The sequence below is a fragment of the Canis lupus genome, chromosome 2 (genome assembly GCF_003254725.2).
Source record: "Canis lupus dingo isolate Sandy chromosome 2, ASM325472v2, whole genome shotgun sequence".
Taxonomy (NCBI): Eukaryota; Metazoa; Chordata; class Mammalia; order Carnivora; family Canidae; genus Canis; species Canis lupus.
In genome coordinates this window covers 60879419-60893016 of record NC_064244.1, presented here as the reverse complement: position 1 = coordinate 60893016, position 13598 = coordinate 60879419, and the positions used below count along the sequence as shown (strand labels likewise).

The 13598-nt window shown below is 36.5% G+C and overlaps 1 protein-coding gene across 9 annotated transcripts in view; it reads left to right on the top strand.

The window, feature by feature from the left end:
• The window catches only part of CHD9 (chromodomain helicase DNA binding protein 9), a 220928-nt gene that overhangs the window by 183625 nt on the left and 23705 nt on the right, over positions 1-13598 (top strand). For all 9 annotated transcript variants that reach the window (XM_025447580.3, XM_025447584.3, XM_025447582.3 and 6 more), the window contains 6 exons: positions 2383-2486; positions 2998-3115; positions 3747-3804; positions 6675-6717; positions 7913-8132; positions 10793-10995. In XM_025447580.3, the coding sequence (XP_025303365.1) occupies positions 2383-2486; positions 2998-3115; positions 3747-3804; positions 6675-6717; positions 7913-8132; positions 10793-10995 (746 nt within the window). The remainder of the gene's footprint in view (positions 1-2382; positions 2487-2997; positions 3116-3746; positions 3805-6674; positions 6718-7912; positions 8133-10792; positions 10996-13598) is intronic.

Here is a 13598-nt window from a genome sequence, read left to right as displayed (position 1 = left end):
TGGGCTTAAAATGCCACCTGATGGTTGGTGAGGGGAATTACCTGACCCTCTTATTTTCTTTTCCTCTTACCTTCATCTTTTGGTTCTTATGCTTTCGTTAGTCCTGGTCAGGAAATCAATCAAAAATAAATATCTTCATTAACTGTATTTTCCCTCATCATTTCTTCAGTTTTCATTGTATCACAGGAAAATCATTCTTTTTCTATTTTCCTACATTAAGCTAGAAAACTATATGATTGCAACCCTTCTGTTTTTAAGAAAAATTAGAGGTAATTAGATATTCAGTTAAGTGCAGAAAACTTTCTTTAAGAATCTAGAGAAATGTCTCCATCCTTTTCTCCATATTCCTTGGGTTAAAAACTGTTTGCTGGCAAAACACTTAGGAAAAATAAAAAGTAATTTTCTATATATTTATCATGTTTTATTTACTTTTAAGACTTGTAAAAGTCTTTTGTTTCCATTACCATTGTCCTTTATTTCCACTATATTAGTATTTTCCACTGTATTAGTAAATATCAGGTTCTTGTGGACTAGCTCAGGAACATATTGACTATCAGTTTATTACTATATGATAAGTTCTTTTGAGTTCCCAGACAGTGAGCTTACAAATGAACTTTTGCTACACAACTTAATTGTAAGTAGAAAACTTCAAATTTTTTCAGAACAATAGGCTTTTGTTTATTAACTTATGAAATTTTGATGCTAAGACAAGGAGATGAAATTCTGCTTAATTTTATGTTTTGTTATATCTCTGATTCCTTGAAAACTGATAATTCACAAATATCAAATAGGGAAACTCTCAACTAGAAAATTTGATTTCAAGGTAATTTATCCTATCCAGTCTCCAATATTTATTTATTGGGGCACCTGGGTGACTCAGCCAGTTAATCGTCTGCCTTCAGCTCGGGTCATGATCTCAGGGTCCTGGGATCAAGCCCCGCGTCGGCTATCCCTCTTCCTCTCCCCCTCCCCCTGCTTGTGCTCTCTTTTTCTCTCAAATAAATAGATAAACTCTTTTTTTTTAATTTTTTTATCTGAGGGAGATGCAGTGTAGAGGGAGGAGTAAAGCGGACTCCCCATTGAGCTCAGAGCCTCACGTGAAACTTGATCTCACCACCTGAGATCCTGACCTGAGCCAAAATTAAGTCCGATGCTTAACTAATCAAGCCACCCCAATGCCCCTCTACCTTCTTTGTTGAGTAAAATATAAGAATGATACGTGTGCGTTTAAAAATTAATGATATTTGTTCGATAATTATTGTCAGATGTTAGTGATCTGCTAGGCTGAGGGAGACAGTGGCTTGAATCATTATGTAAAGAAGTAAATGTTTCAGTCCTTCCATGCGTGGCATGTTTTCATTTTTAGCAGTGATGTATGTGTTACTTATAAAAAGTTTCTGGGAAAATAATAATTTCAAATGATAAGCAAAGGAAGTTATGTTTGCAGAATTGTTGAGTGCTCTTTAGTAGTTGTTTCATACTCATGAAAACAGCCAAATTACCAAAGCATCATGGATTTATTATAGTTTTCTTACTTTATCATATTGTCATTTTTAGGCATGATATTTATATACAGCATAAAAATAGCACTCTGAGAAAAAATAGCACTCTGAGTATTTTAGTCAAATTATGAATCAAAAACTTGCCATGTTCTTTCACTTGTAAGCAATGCTTAATTTTTCAGTGGCATATTCTTACCAATAGCAGTCTAGAAAATATATAACTTGTTTTGCAGCCTAAAGCAGTTAATTTGCCCTTCCAGAGCCTCAGGCTCCTCATACACAAAATGAAATAGTTGAGCCAGCTTATTTTTGTCAATTTGTTTGCTGACAAAAGATTCTACTTTCCCATAAAATGCTTTGTTTATATCTGAAGGAAATCAGTAGAAAGAATGATTCTTTAAGAGTAAATAAAGTAAACCTTAAAAAAAGATTCAGTAAACCTATTGAAAAATGTCTTTTGTTGAGTTTAAGGATATTAATTCATTTTTTGGTAATTTTGTTGATGCTGTACAATTTTGTAATTTTAATTGGTGATAATCGTGGAAAATTTTTTTAAAAATCAATGAAATAAAATCTTAACCTCTTTTTCTTAAAAACCATAATGCTGGGACGCCTGGTTGGCTCAGCAGTTTGGCTCCTGCCTTCAGCCCAGGGTGTGATCCTGGAGTTCCAGGATCAAGTGCCACATCAGGCTCCCTGCATGGAGCCTGCTTCTCCCTCTGCCTGTGTTTCTGCCTCTTTTTCTCTGTGTCTCTCATGAATAAATAAATAAAATCTTAAAAAAAAAAAAGTAATGCTTTTTACAAGCTAGGTAAAGTCTGCCTCCTCTTTGACTTGTTTGTAATTATTCATAGTGCCATATCGTGATTTTTTTTTTAAGTGACATTGATGTTTGGGTCCCAGAACCAGACCACTCAGAAGTTCCTGCTGAATGGTGGGATTTTGATGCTGATAAGTCACTTCTTATTGGAGTTTTTAAACATGGTAAGTGAGAAGTAAAGTAGGTAGTCCTCTTCTGTGTATAATGTGATTCAACTAGTTCTCAGTTTAACGATTCCCAACTATAGCTTCATTCCGGTAACACTGATGCTATTATACATATCATGGAGAGCACACAACACCAAATTATGTGTCCATCACTACACTTCTTCATGAAAAGGCTGGCATACATGACCTGCCCCCTCCTGGACAGAGGTCTTACTAACTTCCCCTCAGGAAGAGTTTCTTGTGTAAAGTTTGTTGTATGATCAGTTTTTCTCTTTTTCATTTTAACTGATAAATTTAATATAAATTTTTAAATATACCTATGCCAAATCATGTAATATTTATGATAATTTCCAGAAAATCTGCTTTACCCTGTAGTTTTTAATATATGGTTCCTTTAGTCCAGGAACATCATCCACTATAAATATGAGGAATGCTTATATTCATACACCTTTTTTCTTTTTATCCTTTTCACTTTCTAATTGGTGATCTCCCCCCCTGCCCCACCCAGGTTATGAAAAATATAACACTATCCGAGCAGACCCAGCATTATGCTTCTTGGAAAGAGTGGGAAAACCTGATGAGAAAGCAGTTGCTGCTGAACAGAGGGCAAATGATTATATGGATGGGTATGTGCACTTCAGAGACGTGATTTTTTTCATATAGCTCTATCAGCAGCATATTCTGTTGGTGATGTTTATCTTTAAATAATGTAGTAGTAAGACAATTGGAGTTTACAATCTAAAAGAGTTAACAAAACTCTAATAAATCAGAATTTATCCAGTGGTGTGATCAAAGAAGAGACTCCACCTGCCCTATACCCATTCTTGTGGTGAGTCCTTCATTTTTCCATTCTTATCAGTCATGGCCATTAAAGCCATACAATTCTAAGAGCATAGAGAGAAGAAACTAAGAATATTACAATTGAAGAGAAATAGGATGTTTGTTCGTTTTATCTGTTATAAGCTCTTTACTATCTTCGTTTTCTTACCAAAAGATAAAAGTAAGGGACTGTTGTTGAGGTTAATATTGCACATTTAAAAGTGAACTTGGTAGTAAGACTCAATTAGAAGTAGATTTCTTCTGACTTGCCACATAACTACCTTCATGCTGTGGCTTGGCTGGCTCCTCAGGCTAACGAACAGAGATTTCAGTACAAAATCACATTAAAACGTCCTTCCCACAAGACTCTCATTTGTCCTGTCAAGAGAAAGTTTAAGTCCAGCATGATAATTGTAGTATCTGTTGGTATTTTAACAGGGATGTGGAAGATCCAGAATACAAACCTGCCCCAGCTATCTTTAAAGATGATATAGAGGTATGCTTTGGATCCTATTTTAAAATCCTCAATTCTTATTCCATGATTTCTTTTGTTTGCTTTTTCTTTTGTGTGTTTTTTCCTTCATATGTTTTCCTATACATAATTCTCTTCTTCAGAAGATTAGCTAAGTTAGTGAACCACTTGGGTTGACAGATACCACAAGTAGTCCTTCAGAATATGCCCGATCTCCCTTCTAGACAAGCTGGAGGCTGGGGTGGACATATGGATGAAATGGAGCTTTCCCACATGCTGCACTACTAGGATCTAAGAAGCACAGTGTCAGGGGAAAAACCAGAAGTAGATACTCGAAGTACACAGCAACAGATAGAAACTATACCTACATAAAGGGTTTAAAATAGAGGGTAGGGCCTAGAGGAATTCTGAGCTGTTCTAAGTGTTCTGTTTATAGAAAGTCAAAAGGAAGAAGCAGAGTTGGGTGAAAATACAGAAGATAGTCTGTGGAGTAGAGAAAGGATGTGGAAAGGGATGAGAGATTCTGTTATACTTATCAAGGTGTGGAGAGGACTAGATGGTACTGTAACTGGCTAGGGATGAGAGATTCTGTTATACTTATCAAGGTGTGGAGAGGACTAGATGGTACTGTAACTGGCTAAGGGGCTTGGATATTGATGCCTGTGTGAGGACTAGAGAGGGTCCAGGCCTGTGTGTGGCAGTGAGAACAGAGACTCTGCATAGAATGAGAACCCTCAGAGAACAGTACTGCCTGACAAACACACAGGGAAACAGCAAGGAAATTTATCTCCATGAGGGTGCTGGCTAGGGAAAAAAATTGTTTGCTTTGAGAATTCATAGCCAGAGGCCTGCTTTCTCTTGAGCGTACTGGTTTTTTTATATCCTCTGCATGATCCAAGAACTCTTGAGCCAAAAAAATGTAATATGGAAAGGTCCCAGGCTAGTAATACCCCTGAGGTACCTAGTAGAAACAAAAAGAAAAAGGGTTGTAGAAGAATCAGCTTCAGTGTAGACTGTACTTGAGTCCTGAAGATAAAAGCCCTCCATAAAATGAAGACAAAAATCCAAAAATTTAAAATCTATGAGGAACAATTCACCATGAGTGAATGTTAGCAAATACAACAAAGAACAAGATTAGACCTCTAAGAACTTCTGATGGAGGTCTATTAAAATAGAAAATAAGTAATTTTTTAAACTGTCAAAGACATTAAAGAAAAGACCCAAGAACAAAAAAGAAAGATACATGATTTTAAAAGACAAGGGACATATGAAAAAAGAATTTTTTATAACTTTAGAAGTGGAAAATACAGACATTGAAAGTTAAAATTCAACAAATAGGTTAAACACTGTGCCGAGGAGGCAAATTAAACACAGATCTTGAGAAAAGAAATGATTTAGAAAACAGATTTGAGGAAAGGATCCATAATGTAGCACAATGGCTCAGTTTAGCCCAATCAGGAGAAAGAAACCAACCACATAGTCATTTGAGTAAAGTTTAATGTAAAGAATTATTGACTATAATAGGGAGATTTAAGTAGAGAGGACTAGCTACTACTCCAGGGCTGACACAGAGCCGCCAAGGAAGAGCCCCGTCCCAGGCAGGGCTGGATCCTCCTCTCTTTTGAGAGGACATTAGCCACACCTCATTGGATGGCAGAACAGTTGCTGGGATGCCCCACTCGCACAACTTGCTAGAAATCCACCTGCCAAGGGAGCTTTTCCTAGGGAAGCGTCTCACTGGAGGCACTCTGCTATGAAACCACCATCTGAGGCCAAGGCTGCTAGGGGAAGCTGCTGGCCAACAGACCCTTAAAGAAACTGCTTGAACTGTAGAAGTGGGCCTTGGGGAAGCTGCATGTGCTGTGAGAGGTGAGCCAGGGAGGAGTTCCCCCAAACCAGAGAAGTAAAACCCTTTTCCTCCTACAGTGTCTTTCTGGTTGCCATTACTGAGAAAGCTTAACATCAAACTGGCTGGCAAAAAAAAAAAATTTAAAGAGCCCAGATCCATTTTCTTAGAACCAATAAAAGGTGTGAGAGGCAATGAATTTAGGGCTAAGACACATTAAATCAATATGAAAAACTCTTTAGAGACAAAGAGGATAACATAATGATGTCTGGCATATGTCTAATAGGTATTCCAGAGGGCAGAAGGGAGACCTGTTTTAAGAGATACCCACTGAGAATTTTTCAGATTCAGTGAAAGATATGTATTCTGAGAATCAAGAAATAAAGTGAATCTTGGCAAAATAAACAAATTAAATCCACTCAAAAAAACATCCCTGTGAAATGGCAGATGTTAAAAGCAACCAGAGTAAAAAGACCCACTTACAAAGGAATGATGATAATTCTAACTTCAGGCTTTTCTAAAATAACAATAGGAAATAATAGCCATTGGAATAAAACTACTAAAGTTGTGAATATGTTTACAGTAGTGTTGGATTATCTGACTGGAGATTCTCTGTTGACAGATAAAAACTAGATATACAGCACAAGCAAACTGTTCAAGGCTGAAAGAGAAGAGTTTTGCAGGTTATCTAATTAAATATGAGAAAGAATAAATTATGAAAGTTATTATATATATAAAAAAACCTATTAGTGATGAAACCTAGGGCATATTTGCAGTTAGGGTGAAGGAAAAGCACTGGCCTAAGTGTAATCATGGGAGAGGAAAATTTTAGTGGAAAGTAACTGGTCTAAAGTGTATAAGGCAACAGAGAAATGTAAAAGCGTGGGAATTGAGAACAAGATATTAAGATTTTTATTTTTACTAAATTTATCATTAATTCTATTGCAAAAAGTTGTCTATTACTATATTAAGAGGTTTGATTCTCTTTTCTTCTTTAATGTATCTTGATCCAATCACCCTGTGACAAATTTAAATTTTCTTTTAAAAGGATGATGTTTCTTCACCAGGAGATCTTGTTATAGCAGATGGAGGTAAATTGCATTTCTCTTTATACTTAGTAGTGGAAATTCACATTCTCATGATACCATGAAATCAGTAAACTATCACGCTTCTATGTTGTTTTAGATGCATATGAAATTTTTATTGACGACTATCATAATCATTATATAGGACATACTAGTTGACTGGGATTTTAACAATATTTTTAGTTGCAAATCTTTATGCCGTGACTCACTGCTTTTATGGAATCAAAGCTTTCATGATTTTATGGCTTGATAATTAAACTTATGTATGAGATTTCATCATCAAAGAACTGATTCAGTAATGCATTCAATAGCTTATCAATTCCACATGCATATTAGGAACCATCCTTTCTCACACCCCTTTTCTGCAAAGCCTTTCTTTGCAAGGTCTTGCTTCTCCTTCCTTCTGATTATCAAGATAAAAACATGCTGTCACCAGAGTACAATCACTCCCAGCTGACACCCAAGGAGAATAGGGCCTTCTCCTTTCATAGTTTGACTAGGAAGGAAAGAGTAGTATTTGCTTAGCATGAATGATTGCCGCTTAATTATGGTATATGTAATTATAAGATTATACCCTGGAAATAGAAAGCTAGATCCTGCACTTTATTAGGTGAATAAAATCTTTAAAGTGACAGCATTGTCGTAGAGAATTTTTTATAATATATGTTCCTCACTAATGACCTTTAAATTGTTTTGATTCTCACATAAATTGAGATAGATTTAATACAGAAGAAGTCTTTAATTGTAAGAGTTTACAGTATTCAACTTCTCAGGGATTTCAGTTTGACTTTTAATTCATTTAAGTTTAAGGCATTTGAATATTTGCCAGCCAGTAAAACATATTAGACCTAGAAATGCAAGAGTTGTATTTTCTGTGCAAGTGATGTTCGGTAGATACTATTGTGGTTCTTTATCCACTGTGACCTACTTACTTTGAGCTTTTTTTAAGTTTTTTAAGTTTGTTGTGACGTTTTTAGAGCTGTAGTTAAAAGAAAACTTTTTTATAATGAGATATTTGGCTTTGTGGGTTTTTTCCCACATAATCAGATTGAAAGAAAAAAAGTTTTAAGTAAGGAAATTTGCATTTTTTAAATGAGCTTTCATTTTAATATCTATTTAGTTTTGGAGGGCAGGGTTTTCTGTTTTTAGTTGCTTTCATTATTATTATTATTATTATTGACATGAGTTTCTTTAAATATAGATGGTCAACTGATGGAGGGTGATAAAATTTATTGGCCAACTCAGTCAGCTTTAACTACACGTTTGAGGCGTCTCATCACTGCATATCAGCGTACTAATAAAAACAGACAAATCCAGCAGATACAGCCTACTTTCTCAGTGCCTGCCAGTGTAATGCAGCCTCTTTATGAAGAAGCCACTCTCAATCCTAAAATGGCAGCCAAGATAGAAAGGCAGCAGAGGTAAGAAAATAGCCCTAAATTTTTAATATTAGTATAATTGTATAAATGTAGTTATTCATTCAGAAGGTTGTTAGAGTGTGAGTATCTCACTTTATGAAAAACGTAAGTAGAGAAGCTGCTCAAAGCAATGTTTTATGCATGCACACACGTACATAGATATATACTCATACACATATACACACAAATATGGTCAAAGATTATTGCATTTTGTAGTTCCTAGCCATGCTTCATATTTAATCATTATTTTGTCATGCTTATGAAGTGAGTTAAAAAAACTGAAGTTGCAATGCAAACTCAGGAATTAAATTATTAATAAAGCAAACTTTTAAATTACATGAAATAAAATCCATTCTACCTTATTCTTACATTATGACATCTATGAAATAGAAGAATGTATGGAAGACAAGTCTGTTTATGCTTTATATAGAGGATGAACCCTTGGAACTACTGATATCAAAGGGGAAGAAAATGGGAGACCTTTTTGCAAGAGAACTTGTTAAGACAGGCATGCTTCTCTCTTCCCAAAAGCTTTAACTTCTTAAAAAAGAGTATGTTGAAAAGAATAGCAGTATTTTTCAATAAGCTGGCCTTGTGGGGCTCCTGGGTGGCTCATTTGGTAAGTGGCTGCCTTTGACTCAGGACATAATCTCAGGTTCCTGGGATGGAGCCCTGCATTGGATTCCCCGCTCAGTGAGAAGTCTGCTTCTCCCTCTGTTCTCCCTCCAGCTCGTACTTGCTCTCTCTCATCCTCTCTCAAATAAATAAATCTTAAAAAAAACAACAACAACAACAAAAAAGCTGGCCTCGTTGTTAAGCCTGGGTCCTTGGATGTTCTCTAGAAAATATATCAGTTTTCTTTTGTATTTGCAGCACAAATAATTCATTGTAACCAGAATTTAATCAGTCTGAAATTTAAGATTTTTCAATGTCCTAGACATAATCTTCTTCAAATACTACTACCTCTGTAAATACACTGTTTCAGTTATCTATGATTGCATAATAACGCCCACACACACCCCAAAACGTGATGACTTAAACATGAGCTTTTTTATTTCTCATAATTCTATGGGTTGACCAGATGGTTCTTCTCTCCATGGTATTGGCAGAAGTGCTGAGATGGCTGGAAGGGAGAGTGGCCTCACCCACATGGCTGGCAGTTGGCACTGGGTTGCCAATTGGAAGCTTGAATGAGGGAACATTTCCAGTAGCAAAGGCAGAAGAAGCTGCAATTTCTTAAGGCTCAGCCTCAGGGTTACAAAGTTTCATTTCTGCTACCTTCTGTGGGTCAGAGAAGTCACAGGGTCAACCACGATTAAAGGGAGAGGAAAGAGATTGCTCTTCTCCCTGGGAAGAGTGGCAGAGAATTCATGGCCATCTTTAACCTCCCACATGCACTTTTCCCGTTGGTTGGTCAGATCTGGATTCATCTTCCTAAAAGTCCAAATTTATCATGATAGTTAATGGCTCCTTATTTACTACAGGTATAAAGTTTAAATTCTTAAACCTCAGTTCAAGAGTCTGCAGTTTTTGGTATCCACATGCATTTCTAATTCTATCCAATATTGGTCCCTCAGCCATAATGTCCTATGTATTCTTGACTCAATATCTTGCTTATATTGTTCCTATCACCTGGAACACCCTTCTTCCTACTCTTTAATACTGATTGGTTTCCTAGGCTATTTTTACTTTATTATCACATTAATCTTACTGTAGCTCTGTGATGAAAATGGCCTGTTGATGTTTTTCAAAGGTCTCATATATTCTTTCTCATTCACACAATTCCATAACTTAACCAGGAAAAAGTGTCCCTAAATTAGGCTGTGTTTGTAGATCTGTGATGCATAAGAATATTATTACCCTCTTTAAGTATCTTTAGGAGCTCTCTACTGAATAGAAACTATTTTTAGCCAGGTATATAAATTATTTCATAATCTGACCCTAACCCTATCTCCTTCTATCCCCAATATGAGCCATATCCTTGTTGATCTGGATCTGGAATGCTCATCATACCCCCAAAATATAGATTACTTCCTACTTTGCTTATACTGTGCCCTCCTCCTATAATTCCCAGGCCGATCTTAGCCTTAGTCCATCTTAAATGCCACTTCTGTGATGCTTTCTTGATCACTCAGGTCTGAAGTGGTCCTCCCATCTTCTGTGCTCTCCAAAAATTCTTGGTTTCTATAATGCATACAACTAACATGCTACCTTATACTAGAAATATGTTTGAAATCTTTTATCTTTTCCCTAAAGGTAGGGTCATCATGTTTTACATATCTGCTACATATTTTCTCACATAGCAGATATGCAAAAAACTATTATTGTCTGAAGGAAAAGAAGTGTGATTGGATAGATGAGTCAACTAGCATTTTTTAAAGACTATTTATTTGAGAGAGAGAGAGAGAGTGCCCAAGTGGGAGAAGGGGCAGAGGGAGAGAATATCTAAGTAGAGTCCTGCTGAGTATAGAGCCCAATGCAAGTTTTAGGTACTTGAAATGTTTTAAATTTTATTATAGGCATTATATTCAGCATTAGTAAATATTCATTTTAACATCTGAAACTAATGATGTATCCTATGGCGGCTAATCGAATTTAAATTTTAAAAAAAGAAAAATATTTAGTGACCAATGTGACTTCTTTTTTAATCTGATTCAAAATAGATGGACAAGAAGAGAAGAAGCTGACTTTTACAGAGTTGTGTCTACATTTGGAGTGGTATTTGACCCTGATAGAGGCCAATTTGATTGGACAAAATTTAGAGCTATGGCTAGGCTGCATAAGAAGACTGATGATAGCTTGGAGAAGTATTTGTATGCATTCATGTCTATGTGTCGGAGGGTTTGTCGTCTTCCTTCCAAAGAAGGTAGGTATAAAATTTCTGTCTTTCCTAGTTTTGGTCGAAAGAGCAAAAAGCACTAACATTCAGAAATTTCCAGTTTGTTTATTTCAATACTAATTCAACACATCAATAATTTCTCAGAATTGCAAATAAACTATGCTAAAAAAAAAAAAAAAAAGCTATGCTCAAAGGTCTCCCTATTTGTTAATCCTGCTATTAAAATAAGATCTAGGGATCCCTGGGTGGCTCAGCAGTTTAGCACCTGCCTTTGGCTCAGGGCGTGATCCTGGAGTCCCGGGACCTATTCCCACATCAGGCTCCTGGCATGGAGCCTGCTTCTCCCTCCTCCTGTGTCTCTGACTTTCTCTCTCTCTCTCTCTCTCTCTCTCTCTCATAAATAAATAAATAAATCTTTAAAAAAATAAAATAAAATAAGATCTAAAACAAATAGTTACACTTTGAGTTTTGAGGAATGGCCAGTGCTTACTCAGTATTAGGCTGATGATCAGGGGGAGGTAGAAGATAAATGGTAGCTTGTGATAAATAGAACTAATCTGTATTTTTAGTTCATCTTAAAGGAACTGTGTTAGAGGGCTTATTTACATGAATAATTTTGCAAAGAATGAGGCCTCCATTCAAAAGACATTTTAAAGAATTTTAGTAGGAAAAAAAAATCACCTAGAGCCTTAAAAAAAGAATAATCAGAGGTGCTAATGCTCAGCCAAAGCCCTGGTCTGGGGTGAATTTATTTCATTATCTTTGAAGCCCAGAGAAGTAGCTCATCCTGCCAGCAGCCCCTCTCAGTAGTGCTATTACAAGCCACTGTCTCTGTTGTTTGTTGAATATGATTTCCGACAGCTAAACCAGTGGCTTCCTACTCCTATTTCATACTAAAAAATATAAATGGTTAATAAAAGGACATAAATGTGAGTTTGTTTGCTTGCTTTTTATGTCCTAACAGATCTGTTGTCAGTCTGCTGAATAGAGAAGCCCATCACTTGATTACCCAAATACCAGATGATTCAAAGTAGATTTTAGTCTACTTAAACAGCTTTTGCAGGGGCACCTGGGTGGTTCAGTGGTTGAGCATCTGCCTTTGGCTCAGGTCCTGATCCCAGGGTCCTGGGGTGGAGTCCTGTACCAGGCCCCCTCCCCGGGGAACCTGCTTCTTTCTCCCTTTGCCTATGTCTCTGCCTCTCTTTCTCTGTGTCTCTCATGAATAAATAAATAAAATCTCTTGTAAAAAAGCACCTTTTGTAAGACTATCAATGGTTTAAAAACACAGATAAAGCAAAATATTGTGTCTTCTGTTATTTATGGTTACCAAGAGGCCCTTATTTATTTATTTTCTTAATTCCTACCAGCAGAGTATAAAATGTAGTGAATCAATGAACCGCTTCTGACTCTAGTTTTAAAACAAAAAGGAAAGGGTTAATTACTAAGTATTGATTGAAAAGGTAGTGTTTTCTCATTGGAAATGGGAGTGAGGGGATCCCTGGGTGGCGCAGCGGTTTGGCGCCTGCCTTTGGCCCAGGGCGCGATCCTGGAGACCCAGGATCAAATCCCACATCGGGCTCCCGGTGCATGGAGCCTGCTTCTCCCTCTGCCTATGTCTCTGCCTCTCTCTCTCTCTCTCTCTCTCTCTCTCTGTGACTATCATAAATAAATAAAAAATAAAAATTTGGAAATGGGAGTGAGGTTTTACTTAGATCAGTTTTCCAAACTTCCTCGGTTCATAGAGCCCTTACTGTCTCTAATTTTTCACAGCACCTGAGGCTAAAAGTTCTGTTTAATGAATTGATCCAAACAACTTAGTAAGTATTTATGTCCAACAGTCTGGTTTGAAATTACTAGATCAAATCAATTGTTTGAGACAAATCAACATTTTGATCAAACAGATCAATTGAAAATATAATGTAAATTGAAAAAAAGAAAAAATACTACCCTTCTTTCTTAAATGGTTACACTTACTTACTAATGCGATGTGTACACCTGTCAGGCACGCTACAACTCTCAAACACTGGAGGTAGAATGGATACTCCCTCTCTGTTTCCCATTCCATACTAATGTTTGTATGGTCCTTGATGTCTTTTTTTTTTTTTTTTTTAAAGATTTTTTTTATTTATCCATGAGAGACACAGAGAGAGAGAGGCAGAGACACAGACAGAAGGAGAAGCAGGCTCCATGCAGGGAGCCTGACGTGGGACTTGATACTGGGTCTCCAGGATCACACCCTGGGCTGAAGGCAGTGCTAAACCATTGAGCCACCTGGGCTGCCTTTCTTTTTTTTTTCTTTTTTTTTTTTTAACTTTTTATTTTGAACTACTTTTAGACTTTCAGAAAAGTTGCAAAAAACTATAGAAGTTTCCATGTATATCTCACTTTGCCCTCCCCCATGTGAAATCTTACATGACTAATTATAGTATTATCAGACTTGGAAACTAACATTAGTACAGGGCCATTATAAACTGAATACCTAGTCAGATCTTAACAGTTTGTCCACTGATGTCCTTTTTAGTTGTAGGATCCCACATTGTATTTCGTTAGTCTTTCCCCTTAGCTTCCTATAGTCTGTAAGAGACTCTCAGTTTTTCTTGTCTTTTATGACCCTGATACCTTACAAAAAT